At 46.7% G+C, this 19,099-nt stretch overlaps 2 protein-coding genes across 6 annotated transcripts in view; one reads left to right on the plus strand and one right to left on the minus strand.

The window, feature by feature from the left end:
- Positions 1-8,028, plus strand: part of POLH (DNA polymerase eta) — a 27,445-nt gene extending 19,417 nt beyond the window's left edge. For 3 of the 4 annotated variants that reach the window (XM_063096312.1, XM_063096313.1, XM_063096316.1), the window contains 2 exons: positions 1,548-1,717; positions 4,073-8,028. In XM_063096312.1, the coding sequence (XP_062952382.1) occupies positions 1,548-1,717; positions 4,073-4,964 (1,062 nt within the window). In that variant the 3' untranslated portion in view covers positions 4,965-8,028. The remainder of the gene's footprint in view (positions 1-1,547; positions 1,718-4,072) is intronic. The other variant, XM_063096314.1, reaches the window with a different exon arrangement.
- On the minus strand, positions 5,186-15,921 carry GTPBP2 (GTP binding protein 2). Of its 2 annotated transcripts, XM_063096317.1 has the most exons (12): positions 15,729-15,921; positions 13,894-13,920; positions 13,412-13,596; positions 12,993-13,101; positions 12,591-12,788; positions 12,103-12,277; positions 11,731-11,950; positions 11,190-11,325; positions 10,997-11,055; positions 10,191-10,362; positions 9,502-9,666; positions 8,009-9,264 (listed from the first exon to the last, which is right to left on the minus strand). In XM_063096317.1, the coding sequence occupies exons 1-12, from the start codon at positions 15,912-15,914 to the stop codon at positions 9,088-9,090; spliced, it is 1,809 nt and encodes a 602-aa protein (XP_062952387.1). In that variant the 5' UTR covers positions 15,915-15,921; the 3' UTR covers positions 8,009-9,087. The 2 variants fall into 2 exon arrangements, with proteins under 2 accessions (XP_062952388.1, XP_062952387.1); XM_063096318.1 differs by lacking the exons at positions 8,009-9,264; positions 9,502-9,666 and adding an exon at positions 5,186-5,318.
- Positions 15,922-19,099: the final 3,178 nt, after the last annotated feature.

A 19,099-nucleotide genomic window follows, 5' to 3' on the forward strand; every position in this document is an offset into this window, starting at 1 on the left:
TTTGAGGGATCCCTATATGGACTTTTCACTTTCTTATATTTCTGCCTCTTGACCTTTATTTTTCAGTTTGCTGAGCATTAACAGTATTCAGATGCTTATACTTCACTGAAAAGCGAGTTAATAATCTTGCTCTCTAAAGGCAAGCTCACTACACCATATCTTCTATAGATGGGCTGTAAGGAGGAAGTGCTAGTGACATCAAGGCAGAAAAAAGGCAAGACTTTTTTTTTTTTTTTAAAAGATGACCAGTAAGGGGATCTTAACCCTTGACTTGGTGTTGTCAGCACCACGCTCAGCCAGTGAGCGAACCGGCCATCCCTATATGGGATCCGAACCCGGGGCCTTGGTGTTATCAGCACCGCACTCTCCCGAGTGAGCCACGGGCCAGCCCCGGAAAAAAGGCAAGACTTGATTGAAGACTAGATCTACTATTCAAAAATCTTGACATCCTAGCTTTCAGACATTTATTTACTTGATTCCTTCCTTCAGTCACAAAATTGAATACAGTACCGTAGGCATCTGTTATAATCTTCCTGCTTAGACACCACAAAAAACATTGAAGAGTCCTGATTTCATTTATTCTGTCCTGTTTCTATCACCTGTCAAAATATCCTAGATATTCTCAAAATTCTATTACCCAAATTATGTCTTCTCCAATTACTTTTTTTGGGGGGGCGGGCAGCTGGGTGGTACGGGGATCTGCACCCTTGATCTTGGTATTATAATACTGTGCTCTAACCAACTAAGCTAACTGGCCAGCCCTTCAATTACTTCTTACACCCAGAAATAGCACAAACATTTTGTTGTGAAACCATGTAATCTGATTTTTATTCAGAAAGTGTGATTTTATATATAGTATACAATCTATACTATTAGCATATAAGATGTACAAAAACAGGAAATGTCTTTGCAACCCTCGTACTACCTAATTCAGTGTCCTGCTCATAATAGGTACTTAGTACATCTTAAATCTTTTTTTTTTTTTTGGCAGCTGGCCAGTAGGTACTCAGTACAGTTGGCAGTTCTGCATCTGTGGGTTCAACCAACTATGAATTTTTCGTGAAAGTATTGGGGAAAAAAATGGATGGTTGCATCTGTACTGAAGGTGTAACAGACTTTTTTTCTTGTCATTATTTCCTAAACAATACAGTATAGCAACTATTTACATTTAATTAGGCATTATAAGTAACCTAGAGATGATTTAAAGTATACGGGAGGATGTGCATAGATTATATGCAAATACTATGCCATTTTATTTAAGGGACTTGAGCATCCACAGATTTGGGTATCCGTGGGGGTACTGAAACCCGTACCCCTTGGATACCATCGACGACTATATACATCTATAGTATACATGAATAAATGCTGGAATAAACAGGCTTATTCTTTGCTTGCTGACCCTATATGAGTATTCTTGATTTTTAAACTTACTGTTTCCAAACTATTCTTTCACCCTGGTTCTTTTAATTTCCTCTCATGCAGTGGTATAGAAAATCCAGATGCTCTTGGTAACTTTATTTCTGATCTCAATTATTTTCCACCCACAGAATAACAGGGTGGCCAACCAGTTGGCTGTTAGCATTCGTGTACAAGGAGACAAACGTCTCAGCAGCTTGCGCCGCTGCTGTGCCCTTACTCGCTATGATGCTCACAAGATAAGCCATGACGCATTTGCTGTCATTAAGAACTGTAATACTTCTGGAATTCAAACAGAATGGTGAGTTTTTTCCCAACTCATCTTTTCAAAAGAGATGTATGCCCTGGCTTAGCTCTAAAATTAGTGGGCATCTTTCCAGCTGGGGCAAGCTTTTTGTGACTCACTCAGACTAGCAGCACCTATTAAAGAGGGGAATGGTCATGCACCAAGAGAAAAAACACAGTAGCAACCCCAGAAACAAGGAAGCTCTGCTGCAGATGCTTTACCTATATTGGGTACACACCAATTCCCAGGGGTAGGATAGAAGGCAAAGTGAACCAATACTGTCTCTGCCAGTATCAGTTTGTTATAGTCAGGAAAATGACCAATTGCACTTGGAGTACAGAGCTCAAGTTTCACGAATACACTGGGGAACTTCTCTCTCAACTACTTGATTGTTCTATCTTAAAAGCATCTATCTTTTTTCTGGTGGCTGGCCAGCATGGGGATTGAACCTTGGACTTTGGTTTGGTGTTATCAGCACCAGGCTCTAACCAAGTGAGCTAACTGGCCAGCCCAAAAAATATTAAAAGATAATCTCTATCCAACATCCTATTTATGAGCTCCACTGGTATTATACCAGTGTTATATTCATTAATATACTTCTATTCACTAATAAACTACTTCTCTAGGTCATGAAATATAACCAAATATATGATAAAGCCTCTTTTTGGAGCATGTTCATTTTCTGTCCAGATATTAATGATTTTCAGGATTGGAATCTTTTTTGGGGGAGGCCACTGGCCAGTACAGGAATCCAAACCCATGACCTTGGTGTTATAAGGCTGTGCTGTAACCAGCGGAGCTAACCAGCCAACCTGGGTTTGGAATCTTTTAAGAGCTTATTTAACATAGCCTGTTACATTGAAAAAAAAGTATTCCAAATTCATGGAAATACAATTATGAGAGAAAGATAAATTGGTTGTTTACTTACATAATATATTTAAGATTATAAAAAATAAAATCAAAGTTTAGTCAATCACCTAAGTTATTTCTTTACTGCTTATCTAAATATATTGGCACTATTATATGTATAGACCTATAATATGATGGGGTCTCTAAAGTTGGAGTCTTTGGGCCGGCCCGTGGCTCATTCGGGAGAGTGTGGTGTTGAGAATACCAAGGCCCCGGGTTCGGATCCCATATAGGGATGGCTGGTTAGCTCACTGGCTGAGCGTGGTGCTGACAACACCAAGTCAAGGGTTAAGATCCCCTTACCGGTCATCTTTTAAAAAAAAAAATAAATAAAATAAAGTTGGAGTCTTTGTTCTTTACTAAGAATAATTTACTTCCTGGTATATTTGCTTATTTTAAAATATTGAATGGTTGTACAAAACCAAATAATAATTGTGGTACTATGTTCATACGAAACCTTATTTGAAAACTTATGAGTTGACAAACTGTAACAAATACCACTCACCAATAGCGTGAAATTTATTGACAGGGAAGCAACAAAATTATGATTATAAGGCTGTCCCAAAGCACGAAACCTGAAGATATTGAGATATTGTCATAATAACTTTAAAATAGCATTTGCTTTTTACCTCATTGAGGGACTAGTTTGTATATAAAAGTTTGTTTCTGGGGCCGGCCTGTGGCTCACTTGGGAGAGTGTGGTGCTGATAACACCAAGGCCACGGGTTCGGATCCCATATAGGGATGGCCGGTTTGCTCACTGGGTGAGCATGGTGCTGACAACACCAAGTCAAGGGTTAAGATCCCCTTACCAGTCATCTTTTAAAAAAATAAATAAATAAAATAATAAAGGTTTGTTTCCTCTTCTGAAAATCAGCTAATGTGAAATTTTATTTGGGTAATTAGACATAATGAGGAACTTTATGACAGGAATTTGAAATGTTTTTGAGACTAGAATTGGTAACCAAAAGCAGTTGTGGGGTTTTTTTCTCCAGAATTCCAGAGTGTAAAGTTAGTCAGGGTTAGGGTTAGGTAGTGCCCTGTTTAAAAATAGGAGAATGACTATAGATTTTTCAGGTCTTTCCAATCTAAATATTCTAAAGCTTTTCTGTTGCTCTGAATAAAATTTCTTACCCCAGCCCTGAATTTCAGCAGCTCTACAGCAGTGTCTCATAAAAAATAATAATACCTAGCTGGCAGGAGGTGGGTGGTCACCAAGTCAGTGGTTCTCAGATGTGGTCCCAGACTGTCAACATCAACATCACTTAGGAAACTGTTAGAAACTCAAATTCTCTGTCAATCTGAGGTCTACTGACTATTAATCTGATATATGCTAAAGTCTGAGAACCACTGCAGTAAGGAATAATGTCCTTTTGTGGCAGAACCAGAATTCCCAGTCATTTATGAATTGTCCTAAGCTCTGAAATGACCTGATGTTAATTTTCTTAACTTTCCTTACAGGTCCCCTCCCCTCACAATGCTGTTCCTCTGTGCTACCAAATTCTCTGCCTCTGCCCCTTCATCTTGCACAGACATCACCATTTTCTTGAGCAGTGACCCAAGTTCTCCGCCAAAGGTGCCAATTACCAGTTCAGAAGCTAAGACCCAAGGAAATAGCCCATTGGTGACAGGCATTAAGAAAGTAACCACCTCTCTGGAATCATTCTTCCAAAAAGCTGCAGAAAAGCAGAAAATCAAAGAAGCTTCACTTTCATCTCTTACTGCCACTATCCAGGCCTCCACAAGCAATCCACCACCTAAGCCCTCATTACCTTTCCAAACCAGTCGAATTACAGGTACTGAGCCCTTCTTTAAGCAAAAAAGTCTGCTTCTAAAGCAGAAACAGCTTAATAATTCTTCAGTTTGTTTCCCTCCACAAAACCCACAGTCCAACTCTAAAGGGTTAACAAACTATTTTCCAATAGAGTATCCAGATTGTGCCCCCGTTTGTGAAGGAGCATTGAAGCTAGAATCCTCTAAAACAACTCCTACAGAGATGCATTTGGCCCAGAACAGCCCAAGCAAGCTTGCTTCTTCAGCTTCCAAGTCGGCTCTGGAGGTGGCTCCAGAGGCTACTACCTCGAGTCTTCTTGCTGCTGAGGACCAAGTACCCTGTGAGAAGTGTGGCTCCCTGGTACCAGTATGGGAGATGCCAGAACACATTGACTATCATTTTGCATTGGAATTGCAGAAATCCTTTTTGCAGCCCCACTCCTCAACCCCCCAGGTTGTTCCTGCCATTTCTCCTCAAGGTAAAAGAAATCCCAAGAGCCCTTTGGCTTCCAGTAAGAAGCGCCTTAGACCTGAGGGCATGCTGACATTGGAATCATTTTTTAAGCCATTAACACATTAGTGCTGCCCTCAGGCTTGCTGCAGGATTTTAATATTTTATCTGTAGCCTGGGAAGAGGAAATATGTTCACTTCTTAAGGAAATCTATACCATGAAATTTTTTGTACAAAAAATAATCCAGCTAAAGTGCTGGGGTAATGTTCCTATCTCTTCATAGGCATGGATTATAATCCCATTGCTGATAGAGATGTAAAAATTCATCCTCCCATTGATTTTTAGTCTAAAGAGTTTAGGGAGACAGTGTCATATGGTAAAAAGTGTTTGGGCCTTGGGGCCTAAGAGACCCGGTTTCAAACCTAGCTCTGCTTCTTATTATGCATATGGCCTTGAGCAAGTCACTTTCTTCACTTCTTCATCTGTAAAACAGAGAAGTGTACAGATTATTGAAGATTAAAAACGATATATTTAAAGTGACTAACAACATTGGCACAGAAAAGGAACTGAGTTTAAAAAAAAAACGTTTAAAAATAAATTTCTGGGGCTGGCCCATGGCTCACTCGGGAGAGTATGGTGTTGATAACACCAAGGCCATGGGTTTGGATCCCATATATAGGGATGGCTGGTTAGCTCACTGGGTGAGCATGGTGCTGACAACACCAAGTCAAGGGTTAAGATCCCCTTACCGGTCATCGTTAAAAAAAAAACCACAAAAAAATAGATCATCTCTAGAACCTTGTTACTCCAAGTGTAATTTGGAGCGTCACTGCAGTATCAGCATCACCAGGGAACTTGTAAGAAATAGTCTCTGCCTCATCACCACTCCTTCTGAGTCAGAACTGCATGTTAACAGGACTCCCCAATGTGTAAAGTTTGAGAAATACTGATCTAGAAGATACCAATGACTAGGTTTGTAAGGGACAATGACATTTCCTCAAGCCCTAAAGTATAAGAGGTAAATGCTTGGGCCTTTAGGGTCAATGGCATGTTCATCTCTTCCCTATTGAAGCATGAATCAATATTTAGGTTAGGGTTTTTAATTCATTATTGTAGCTTTTGCACTTATCCATATTTATCGTACTGTATGCTTAATCTCCACTCGTGTGTGTGGGAATTCAGCTCTTTGGGCTTTTCTGAATTACACAGAGAACCCAACTGGAGATGCAGTGAGCTAGGTGGTGGTGGGTTAAGTGCGTAAGGAGAATGGTGTACATATCCTTCCTCCCATACATATACATAAACCAACTTACACTTAGCTTTTTATAAACTGGGGGTCTGTATTTAGTTTGAAGAAAGGGAGTAAGGTTTGGAAACTACTGGGTCTAGTAGATTATTTTTTCCTTCAAAAATATTTTTCACTTTTATGGCACTTGAATCTAGTAAAAAACAGTATCCACTGTGTATATGGCCTTTTCCCTACTAATTTGTACCTTCTTAAAGGCAATAATTCTTTACAGTGCCTTGCATACAGCAGGTGCTTGATATTCATTGGATAAAGGAACATAGTGAAATTTATATCTGAGTACCAAAACTGAGACAATAAAAATGTACAAACTCATTTGAAGCCTGCTTTATATACCTTTTTATCCCCTAAATGTTCCATTAATTTAGCAAAGTGGCTCGCTAGTTCCTGGAGATGTCTCATTGAGTACTAAGATGTGATTTTCCAAAACTTCATTTCTTTTTTTTTGGCAAGTGGCCAGTATGGGGATCTGAACCCTTGACCTTGGTATTATAACACCACACTCTAACTTAGCTAACCGGCCAGCCCCAAATTTCCTTCTTAATCCAGGGAAAAGTAAACCAAAAAAAGTGAATGAAGCATTCATCATTTTGGCGTGCTGTACAAGTCAAGTTGAATAAATTTTTAACAGTTGGGTTGACTGGCATGAAAGAGTCATATAGAAAAGTAATGTGGTAGGGGCCGGCCCGTGGCTCACTCGGTAGAGTGCGGTGCTGATAACACCAAGGCCATGGGTTCGGATCCTATATAGGGATGGCCGGTTTGCTCACTGGCTGAGCGTGGTGCTGACAACACCAAGCCAAGGGTTGAGATCCCCTTACCGGTCATCTTTTTCAAAAAAAAAAAAGAAAAGAAAAGTAATGTGGTAGAAACTTAGGTTTCATTGGACTTCTAGAGGCTCAAACTGGTAGAGTTGGGCAGGGGGGGCAGGCAGCAGCTAATAGATGACCAATAAAGACAATCCCAGCAGCACACCTGTTTTCGTTAGAATGCTAACCCTGCCCTAGCATACTGGCAGTAAGTCTGAGGAGGAGACAGCAGACAGACAAGCAAAGGTTAAGTGCTGAGTGAAAGCTGATTATAACCTTTCCTTTCTCAGCTGTTTGTCAGCTATTGTACAAAGGAAGTTAATAGCTCTTAGCTTCTAATACAGGAGGAAGTTAAACCAGTGATATTTTAAAAAGTGGCTGAGTGGTAGGGAAACTATCACTTTAATACTCTAGAGGCAGACTGTCACATAGGACCTTGGGCCACATTTATCGTATTTCTTTTGCCAGTGTCAAGATGCAGTTTGTTTTTTTGCAGTTGACTTCAGACTTGGGCCCTATTTCTCTACCCGTAAAATGTGATAGTCAGGTAGTCTGAACATGGAAACAGGAAGCGGGACTAATGTTTAGCGAGGTGGGCCTCATACCTCCAAGAATCTAGTTTAGGCTATATAAACCTGAAAAGTGTGAGGACTACCAGATTACCATTTGTCTCTAAATTCTACTCTTCTTTAAGTAACTGGCACTCTAATCTCCAAATCTCTGATAGGGCACAGGAGAGCTCCTTACCACTGTGACCACTGGCAAGTGGCCAACTCCTCAAATATAGGGTAACTACCTATTTCAGCTGAAAAGGCCTTAATATCTGTTTCTATTCTGCTTACTCAGCTATACAAAACAGGACAGAATACTTGTTTACAATACTGAAACATTTGTCCTATGTTGGGGAGAGGAAAAAAAAAAATGGCAAATGAGATACCAGGTGGGTTATTTCTCCAGTCAGTGCTCAGCAATGTCAGGGTTTCACTTGTCTCTATAATCCTGGAGAGGAATCTAGTTCTGGAAGCTGAGCCTGTGTTTTAAGGATAAGCACAGTGTATTCAATAAAACGTTTTTATTCTGTACAATATATATCTGTATTTAAATATATCTATATACATATATATATGCAGAGAAATCTCAACCAACAAATCCCTGAGTCCATGGGAACCCAGGACACTAACAAAGGGAAAGGAGGGAGTCCATGCCTAAAGAGTAGGAAATATGGCAACATTTTTCCCTTTCCTCCTGGTTCCCTGCAACAGAGGGAGGGGGATGGTCACTACAAATTACTAAAACAAGAAGGCTTATGTGGGAGCGGGGGGGGTGTGTGTGTGAGGGTGGCAGGATGGGGAACTGTGGGTCAGGTCCACCCAGCCACCAGTCTGAGAAATTAAAACATACTATTTGATCCAGCATAAAAGCCAATAGATGACTGCAGAAAGGACAAGACTAATTGACATGCAGCTGACCTTTGGTATGCCAAGCCTCAGTTTGGCAGCCCCACGCATGGGCCAGCACAACAAATAGCACCTGTGGGGCCTGTGAGAGGAGGAAATGGGGAAATGACCCTTGAATGAAGACGGGAAGGGAGATAAAGCTGAGGAATAGGCCTCAGGCCTCAGCACAGGGTGGGAGTACTGCCATTCACTGTCCCTGTGCCATTTCTTCTGATCCTGGGCCACCAGATAGCCAGGAGCAGATGTCTTTTGTCCAGTCAGGTAGAGGTGGGCAACTTACATGGCCTTGAGAAGAGGTATAGAGAAAGGAGTGCTTTTGAGGGCCACTCCTGGTTGTGACAATTCCTGAAGTGCAGAGACCACACCAGCAAATCATGCCCAGTCCTGATAGTGGAGCCGAGGTGGCTGCAGTCAGCTCCGTCCAGTAGACAGGCCAAAGGATTACCAGGGTTGATGAGCCAACCAGGTGGGCACACAACTGCTGAGCACTGCCCTGAATTCTGTCTTCTCCCTGGCCACACCAAGCTTGGCTCCTCTCCAGAAAGGCGGCAGGGAGCAAGTAGCAGTGAGCACCCTTCTCTCCCTAGCCTATTAACACACAGGGCCACCAATAGGGCAGGGCAGCATGGCCAGAAGTCACCTTATATATTGTAGGGACAGCTGTCCCTCTCTGGAGCACTCAGAAGCCCATGTTGGCCTGGGCTTCTCCTGCTGTAATGGCTTGCACATCAGTGACATGGCCGATGCCCTTGGTGACACCCTCCCGGAACAGCAGTTTGGCGCCCACCTTCAGGTACTCTGGGTGTTTCAGGAAGCGGAAACGTACCACTGCCTTCTCCCCTGTCCGCAGCTTGTCCTGCAGCACATAAGTGGTCATTACCCTGACCAGTGCCTCCCTTCCCATTCTCTATACCAGCCTTGGCTCTCCACCCTCCAGGAGTCTATGAGAATACTACCCACCCTAAGTGGGGCTTTGTTCCCTTTGTGGAATCAAAGAGTTCACTGCAAGTCTGGGGCCAGGCCTCCCTTCTTTCTGGAGGCAGGAGAATTCTGAAATTTCCCTGGAGGAACAGGGGCATGGCTGGGTCCTCACCTTGGCATGGATCTTTTCCACCACTGCCGTCTGACGTACATTGCCCACGTGTACTGTCACCTGGAATCCTCGTCGGAAGGTGGTGGCATGGAAGAGTAGGACTATCTCTGCCTCGAACACTGAGCAGATGGTGGGATTCATCTCGGGGCTCACCATCACCATGCCCTGGGGAGGCATAGCCCCCAAGCTCAAGAAGGGCAGACCTAGCATTAGGCTCTCTCCCCCCAGCCACCCCCACAACCTTTTATAGCTCCTGAATTTCCTCTTCCTCTACATGATTCCAAACACAAAACCCTCAGAAGATATTTCTCTTACAGGGAACCCTTTTTTATCCACCTCCCATGTCCTCTAACCCTTCTAATGCTTTGTATTTTTAGGATCCTGGACATTCAGTTTGCACCATAGTGATTCATATTTAGTGATCTGTGCTTCATGAATATTCTAAGTCATTTTCAATTTTTTTTTTTTTTTGGCGGCTGGCTGGTACGGGGATCCAAACCCATGACCTTAGTGTTATAAGCAAACCATTTTCATACACGGTCTGTATAACCAGACCATAGCTTCTTGGGTTAGGGACATTGTTTCCTTTGAGTTTCTTTGAAGCACCTTAGACAGTGCTTCTCATTCAGTAGCCAGTCTCCTAGGCACTTCTTTTTGTGTTCCCTCTCCAACCCACCTACCCACCTCACCTTGCGGAGCAGAGCACGGTCAAAGTCCCCGAGGGCCAACGTAGCAGCCTGGCCAGCTCGCAGCACACGACAGGCAGAGCGGTTACGCTGGATGCTGCACACTCTCAGCTCCAGGAAGCAGCCATCATCCGTGGGGCCCACGACCAGCTGATCCCCCTCACGGCAAATCCCACTACAGCCCAGTGGGCAGGGGGCACAGTGTCAGCCTAGGTTCTACTACCTACTTCTCTGCTAGGGTCACCCACAGCATTCTTTCCATTCCGGTGTTGAGTCCCTCGAGTGGGGGAAAAAGGAACCCTAAATTCAGACTTGAAGGTGGGGGGGATGATTGCCTTACCCCAGTCCAGAGTTCAGACTCTGAAAGCTAATACCAGAAAAGGACAGCAGTGATGACTGGCAGAGAGGCACATCCTGGATTGACAATACCGAACACCTACCTGATCCCTGAAGAAGCACATTATCCCCTTGGGTTTCATCCTCTGCTTTGGAAAGAGTCTTAAGGGACTTCTCATTTCCCTACTTTGACATGAAGTCAGTTGCATACACTCTAGTTTTCTTCCTGGGGCCCAAGACCCACACTTCTCCCTCAGGGGCCTGGAGATTTCCAGCAAGCAGCAATACTGTTTCTTCATAAGCCAATTGACTAGCTTTCTCTAGCTCTGATAGTAAAAACCTAATCTGCAAACAAGCACATCCTTTAGATGGGCTCTGTTCAACTTCAGGGTCTCCTTCTTTGGGCCAGGATGTCTTTCAATGCATGGGTATGGGAGGGCTGAGTGGGGTGGGTAGCAAGCAAGGCAATTCACCTGGAAAGTGTCCCTCCAACAACAGTTCCCACCTCTGGTACTGTGTAGATTTCATCCACCTGAAGCCGAAGAAAACTCTATCAATGGCCTGCCAAGTGGGGCTCGCAGGTCTAATATCCCTAAACAGACTCTGGGCTTGGTCAGAATTAGTCCCTCCCTGTTCCCCAGCCTATGTGTTTAGGTGGCCAACTACCTGGAACTCTGTCAGCTGCTGCATGAGTTCCTCCTGCTCTTTGCTGTTGGTGAGTGGTGGCAGGATATTCAGAAAGACTTTGAGAAGGTCCAGACTCTCTCCAGACACACTGGACAGTGTGAAGATGGGGGTGACACTGTAGAGGGAGGCATGTAATGAACAGATGAGGAAAGTCCTAACAGGAGGCAGAGGCCAAGTCCCCACGGAAAGGTGATCTTTTCTCTGGGCAGCTGGGGGCCCCCTCTCTCCTGTGTGCTAATGGGTCAGGAACTCTGGGCCCTCTTTGTGAGCCAGCCAAGGAACATGGCACATGAAGCCCATCCCAAAGCCGAAGCGAGACAGTGAATGCCTGATATAGCACTTCATCCCCAGGGTCCCAGGCATTAGCAAAGCTCCAGGTTGGCTCAGCAAAGACTCTCTCCCACAATGCCACGCTGAAAAACCCACAGAACTGAGCCAGAACAGAACAACACTCTCCTGGGCCCTGGGCCCTGTGGCAGCCTTCCCTGTGGATCAGAACTTTAGGGTGAGGCAGGCTTACTTGGGTGACTGGGCGAACTGCTGGGCAGCAGTGACAGCATCATCCTCAGAGGTGACCAGCATGGGGACCTTGTGGCAGCCAGGCTGCTTGAGGACCCGCTCTAGCTGGCGTACCGTCCTCTCCACTGTGGTCTTGGCACATAGGTCCACCTTGCTGACCACGATGAAGAAGGGCACTTTCAGGGCCAGGGCCAGCCCCAGATGTTCCCTTGTGGTACCAGCTGCCTCAGAGAAGGAAGGTAGGCAGCAGAAGAGTGAGAATGCAGGAGGGAGGAAGAAGAAGAGGAGAGTTGGTCTAGCTCCCCAGGTTTGAGGAGCCCAGGGAAGGAGAAAGCACCCCCCTTCAGCCCTGTCCCCGCCCCAATGCCCATACCAATGCCAGTGTTGGCACTGACAAGGAGCAGGGCGCAGTCGGGGCAGTATGAGGTGAGGCCAAAGATGGTGGTGTGCAGGTACTTGTGGTGGCCTGCCAGGTCGATGAAGGTGATCATCTTGGAGCTGCTCTCACATATCTCTTCTGCCGTCCGTGAGTCGCTGTAATTCACCACCTGGCCCAGAGCCCAGGCCTCTTAGTGCCCACTGCCAGCCTCCCCAACCCTTTAAGAGTTGCCAAGACCTAAACCAGTCCCTTGGTGACCCTGCCTCTTAACCCTGAGCCCCATTTTTTATTTAATTCACTTGATTCCCCATTTGTTTTCTAAGGAACAAATTTTTCAGGGACAGAGCTTGTTCACAGTGCCCTCAGGGCCTTCATCTATACTATTCCAAAAAGTCTTCATACTCTGCCCTGGCCTCTGTTCTTCACCACTACCATCCCATCCTCAGAGTCTGGCCCCACTGGGTCCCGTTGATCCCATGCACCTCTCCCTTGCTGTTAAAGCCCAGGATCTCGAAGCTGATGCTGGAGGTTCGGCCAGACTGAATCTCATGCAGGTGGCGGAAAAGGTTGAGCCGGGCCCGGCCACGCCCATTGTCCAGCTCTCCCTGGGTCAGGACTCCAAGCAGAGTTGACTTTCCTGAATCCACATTCCCCAGGACAGCCACACGGAGGTCTAGGAACTGTGGATGAATTGCCAGAGGTAAGGGGTCCAATCCCTCACGTCTCTCATTGAAGGCTGGACCAGGAGCAGTGATGAATGTTCCCTGGGGAGCAAGCAATGAACTGGACACCCCCAGGACCCAGAGCCAGGGGAGAGCCTGCCACCACAGGGCCCCCCCCCCAGGAAGTGTGAGTATTAGGGGTGGAGAAGGGCGTGTGCTCACCTGTTGGTTATCAGGAACCTTTCGTACGAGCACCTCAGTGATCTTCCTGGGCATGTCGCTATCATAATCTACTTCTCGCTCCCGGAGAACGGTGATGTCTGCCCCAACCCTGTCACGGCAAGGCCACAGCTGCCATATCACACCTGTACTCTCCCTATTCCAGGCTGGCTCTGAACCAAAATCCTACACCCCCCACAGAGATCCTGACACCTTACTGCACTTCCCACCACCTTCCAATCTATCCCTCATCCACAGCTCAAGCCTAGGTCCAGTGAGACCAGAACACTAATCTTCCCTATTTCAGCCTTCAATCAAGAAAAAGCAGCAGAAGGAATGTCCCACGCTGGCCCCTCAGGCCCTAGGTGTGGGTCCTCCTCAGAGTTAGGTAAAGAAGAACCGAGGGGATAGGGGAAGCATACTTCTCGGCCATCCGGTGCAGGGTCTTGAGGGAGGCCCGCATCTCCTCCTCAGCCAGCCCCACCAGCAGACCATTGTCCTCTACCCCAATCTGGTAGACAGCCTCACCGCGTCCCTCCTGGAGCCGCCACTTCATTTGTGTCACCAAGTGCTCAAACCGGTACTGGGATGGATTCACCAGCTTCAGCTTAGGGCAGGTGGGATATCATGAGAAGGTGAAATCAGAGGTGTTCCTCCCAAACCCACAACGTCCCCATCTGTCCTGCTGCAAGGACCAAGACCTTCCCTTTCTGCTTAAACCCCTCGTCCCTGACCCCCCATCAGTGAGTCCTCCTGCAACAGAATGAGGTACAGAGAGCCCTTACCCTGAACTACATCTAGCCTAAACTACAGACCATGAAATTGGAAGGATCTCAGAGAAATCGTCCTGTGCTATCAAGGACAACCTACCCCATCCCCTCCTTCTCCCCAGCCTAAAACTCACTTTATATTCGATGTTTCCATCTTCAGCCTGAAAAGAAACAGTAAGCAGTTATACACACTGTCCAGCCCCAATCCCTACTTCCTCTCTATTCCCACTGGGGACCAGGCAGCTAACTTGAGACAGCAGGAAACCCTACTGGCACCTGCTTAGGCAAGTGCCTGCCAAAGGTCAGTGGCAGACAAGCCCTCTACTCAGCCTCAGTGTGGTCTCTCTGAAGGAAAGGTCTATAAGGACAGAGTTACCTACATAAACCAGGAACAGAACACTGAGTCCCTCATTTCTTTAATCGCTGGCAACACATTCTTCCTAGGTCTAAGAGCACCCCTTCCTTCTCCTCAGGGCCTCAAGCTGCTGTTCTTAGAAGCCTATGTCTCCTCTGTGCACAGGCTGTCAAGACCCTTCTTTGCCCACTGGTCTAGGAGGGAGACACCATTTCCTTCTTGCCCGCCCCTCTCAACTGATGTCATCAAGAGTAAGAGGCTGCAAGAGGTTCTGGACCAGGGCCAAAGAATGAGCTCAGCACTGGTCACTATAAGCTTGATGGGAGAGGTGCAGAACTTCTAAGTTGGGGCTGAGATGAACAGAAGAAACTCAGAAAATGTAATGAAGGGGGCAGATTAAACAGGCTCACTAAGGCTTTTGCCTCCTGTGCCCTAACCCTCATGCCTCGGTTGAGGTGAATTCCTGAATTGACCCCACAGTCTCTTCTACCTCTTTCAGGTAGTAAAGCACAGAAGCATCCTGTTGCCTGTGCCTTCCTTTCTCAAGTGCAAAAGGATACAGGATTTGCCTATTATGCATTTCTGCACTCCTCCTCTCTGGCCATTTTTTTTTCTTCCGTTCCTGTCATCATCCCATCCCTTCAAGACCCTCTGGCTCCCAGGCCCTCTTCATCCACAATCTCCATCTCATGGAGTGTAAAGGAATCTTTTCCCATCAACAAAGACCTTCCAGAAACCTTTCAATCATTTTGTTGGGGATGGAGAATTAGCCCAGTTGGCTTCAGAAATGTAGTACAAGGATGATAGTATAGGCCAATGGTTCTCAAAGTGTGGTCCCAGAGCCAGCAGCATTAGCATCACACATCAACTTGTAAGAATGCAAGTTCTCAGGCCCACCCCTCATCTACTGAATCGGAAATTCTAGGGGTGGGGCCAAAAATCTGGGAGATTCTGATACATGCTAAAGTTTGATAACCACTGGTTTAGGCTCGTCCCTGGGTCCTCCTGTCCTAAGTTGGGACAAAGTAACAGTCAGGCTCTGCCTTAAGGACAGATAGAACAGGTATTTGGAGGCTCTTCTCTGTCCCCACACCCTCACAGAACAGGCCAAGGGCAAGAGGACTAAGTCTGACTGTTCTCTATGGGTGTGTGTGTGCACTGAGGGACAGGGAGGGAACATATTGCTCTTTTCCCGGGTACTCCTCTCCTCCCTGTGGTACAAGTTTAGAAAAAGTGGTTACTTTGCCTGCCTCCTCATCCCACGATGCAGTCTCCCTTCCCCTGTCGCAGCACAGGAAGGGGTCGGGGTGTTCTACTCTATTTTTCCCAACAGCATAGGATCCCTTTTTCCCACTTCTCCTGGGGTTATCTAGATCAGAAGGGAGATCCTCCTCCACACTCTTCCTCCCTGACGTCCTGACACCAGAGGGGATTTCCAGTCTCTCTGCCTCTCCTCCCTGGGGTCCCGGGACCGGAAAAGAGGGGTTATCTTCCCGCGTCCTTCCTCCAGGGGTCTTGACACCGGAAGGGGGGATTAAGTCTGTCCCGCCTCCGTAAATTCCCAGGACCGGAAGAAGTGGTTTCCTATCTCCCCGCCACTTCTCAGGTGCTCACCTCGGGGGGCAGGTACGGGGGGTTGTTGGCTTTGCCCCCTCTGTTCCTTCCGTTCTTCTTCTTCCCCTTCGGGCCCCCGCAGCCGCTGCTGCCGCCGGCCCCCCTAGCCTTGAGGGTTCCGCCCACGGCCGGGCCCCCTCCGGGCCGGCAGCAGCCGCCGAACAGCTCCGATACCCGCGAGTCCATCCGTCGCTGCCGCCAGCCCCCCGCCCGACCCCTCCCCCCCGCCACCTCCACCGCCGCCGCCGCTCCTACTGCCACCGCCTCGTCCAGCCAGCCGGAGGAGAGCGGGGTGGGGCCCTGCGCAGACCACGCCCCCCGCCTCCGCTGGCCTCCTGGTCGCGTCAGAAACAGCCGCGGGGCACCACGGGATATAGAGTCCTCGGGCTGGGGACCGCGCTCAAAAGAGCACGCCGCTGCCCTACAACTCCCAGGAGGCATCGCGGCGTAAGGGGCTGCGGGCTGCTTTGGGGCGTGGTCAACGAGCGCGCCTTTGCGCGCAACGTCTTAAGGGAACTGTAGTCTGGTTTCCAGTCCCCGCGCTCCGAGCGGGTCTTTTTCTAGGGGAGTGGGGAGGAGGGGAGATTTTAGAGTCCCGTGGCCTGCGGTGGGGACGGTCCCTGGCGGCGAAGGGCTAACATAAGAATCGAGCTTCGTGGGCGCTTCTGAGTTTGGCCCCTAGCACGGATCCCGTACAACAGGTTTTGGACCTGGAGAGCTGCTGAATTCAGGACTGTTGGTCCCTCCTGCCTAGTGGCGCTGCCTCTGCCTCAGTTTCTTCCCCCAAAGGGCCCTCGTGCCGTGGGGGTGAATCAGGGCGAACTCCAGGACGGAGGCGCATGGTGGTTAACCTAATTACGGCTGTTATTGTTGCGATGATTATGCCACCTTTACACAGTAGTCACTGCTTTATTACCAGGCTGGCACCGTCTGGGGGCTGGTTTTGGCAGCCCGAGGCACCGCGGTGTCCCCGGCACGAGACCAGAACCCATAAACCAGCTTGCTGCCTGAAGGCTGCAAGGATGCCCACAGTCTTCCCCTCCCCTTTGTTTTGAAGCAGAACCAATCATGAAGAACCGAGTTTGGTTTTGAAACAGCCAGGGCCGTAGGAATGGCCTGACCCTTACTTGGGGCGGGGCTGGTGAAGTGACCAAGAATAGAAACTTGGCCAAGAGCCCCAGGGGATTGCTGACTTTTGACTTTTCCTGCTCTTCAGGGCTCTTGCAATCAGCAAAGAGTAAACACATTCAGCGATATAAACCAGTGTACAAGACACCAGAAAGGCAGAGTGGAGAAGCAGTTAGCCTTGCTGAGCTGGGAGTCAGGCGCCAGGGTTCAATTCACAGCCCCATGGCTGCCTCATGACTCACCACTCACAATGTGTGCACTTCCCCTCTCTTCACAACCAGCTAGGTGCTCAGACATAGCTAAGAAATTAAACAGCTCTTCCCTCCAGACCTCAGATTTCCTTAGAAAACTGGAAGAAGCAACAGTGGCTTACCTCCGGTGATCCCTTCAGGGGTTCAGACGTGGAGTCCATGGCTTCCTCCCAGGATCTCAAGAAGGAAGGCAGGTCTACTGATCGTGTAGCTGATGTTCACATGGCATAACTCCCCAAAGCAGTAAGAGCAGAAGGACCAAAATCTGCAAAAGGGCCTAGCAGACTTAGCCAATTATATGGGTTTTCAGTGGTTGGAAGCATATGTAACTTTTCTCAGTCCTATGAGGCTGAGGAAAAGTTTATTTTGTAGAGGCACAGTCCCACAAGAGAAACTTCTGCTTGCAGACTGAGACTAGAGAACTCAGTGAGAGATCTCAAGGATGGTGATTGGAAGGGAGAGATAAGACCATTCTCCCCAACATTCTCACCACAACGAGCTCTGGGCCCTCTTGATAACCAGGGCCTGCTGCATTTGTGTGATAACACTGGTCCTCCCATCTACATGGATCTTTCGACAACAAACCCTAACACACACAATTTCACTTCATCCATCCCAATTTCTTTGTCTCCTAAGTGGAGAACTTCTTTTGAGAGAAGGGTGGAGATAACCCATTCTGATATCTCATTCTTGAACAACTTCGCCTACCACAGACAGAAGTGAAGGCTGGCAGAGAAGTAGGCTGAACAGGGATATCTGTCCAGGAGAAGATCAGCGTCTTTGGGGATGGAAGGTGATATATGTTTAGTTTCCTGGAGTTGTTGCTTCTGAGGTGCCTGTGAGGTGGTTGACTATGGGATATATATGTCATGGATATACACACACATGCACACACATACCACATGCAAACATTTTTCTTGGTATATAATTAGTCATTTATTTTTGTGTATATTACCTTTGTATAAGTTTTTTTTGTTTGTTTGGGTTTTTTTTTTTTTTTTGCAGTTGGCTAATACAGGGATTAGAACCCTTGACCTTGGTGTTATAACACTGTGCTCTAACCAACTAAGCAAACTGGCCAGTCCTGAATAAGTTTTAACCTTAGACTTAACGGTCTGGCCAGTTACTGCAATCAGGAGAGCATGGTGCTGATAACACCAAAGTCAAGGGCTTGGATCCCTTTATAGGCCAGCTGCCAGTAGGGGAGTCTGAAACTCAGACTTAGGAATCTTTTCCTATGTGCTTTCTCGGTTTTGTGTCATGCCTCAGCCAATCCCACTCCTAGATTATGAATTATTTCCTAATATTTTCTTCTAGGAGTTTTGAGGTTTATTTTATTTATTTATTAATTTTTGGTGGCTGGCCAGTATGCAGGTCCAAACCAGTGACCTTGGTGTTATAAGGCTGAATTCTAACCAACGGAGCTAACTGGCCAGCCTTATTTTTATATTTACATCTCTAATCCACTTGAAATTTATCTTTTTGTATGTGTGGGGTAGAAATTAATTTGATTTTTTTTCCTAAATGGATAGGGAGTTGTCTCAATTGTCTCTATTTGCTTCGAAAAATCATCATCATCATATACTAAGATCTACCTATACATGGATCTGTTTCTGGACTGTCTTCTGTTTTACTATTTGTTTGTTTATTCCTGAGTCAATACCACAGTATTTTAATCACTTTACTTTTATAGTATGTTTTGACCTTTGGTTCCTACTTCCTGAAACACACCCTTTTTCTTGGCCTCCATGACTTGTCACTTGTCTATTTTTCTTTATACTTCTCTGGGTACTCCATAGTCTTCTGCACAGGTTCTTCTCTCTCTCTCTGGTCATCCCCCAGACATAAGTGTCTTCAGGATCCTAGCCCATCCTTATTCTATACACCCTCCCTGGGTGATTTTATTCAGTCCCATATGGATGACCTTCAAATACCCATCTCCATTCCAAATGGTGTTCATAAATATCTCTATTCACTCTCCTATGGAGACAT

This window comes from Cynocephalus volans, chromosome 5, assembly GCF_027409185.1.
Source record: "Cynocephalus volans isolate mCynVol1 chromosome 5, mCynVol1.pri, whole genome shotgun sequence".
Lineage (NCBI taxonomy): Eukaryota > Metazoa > Chordata > Mammalia > Dermoptera > Cynocephalidae > Cynocephalus > Cynocephalus volans.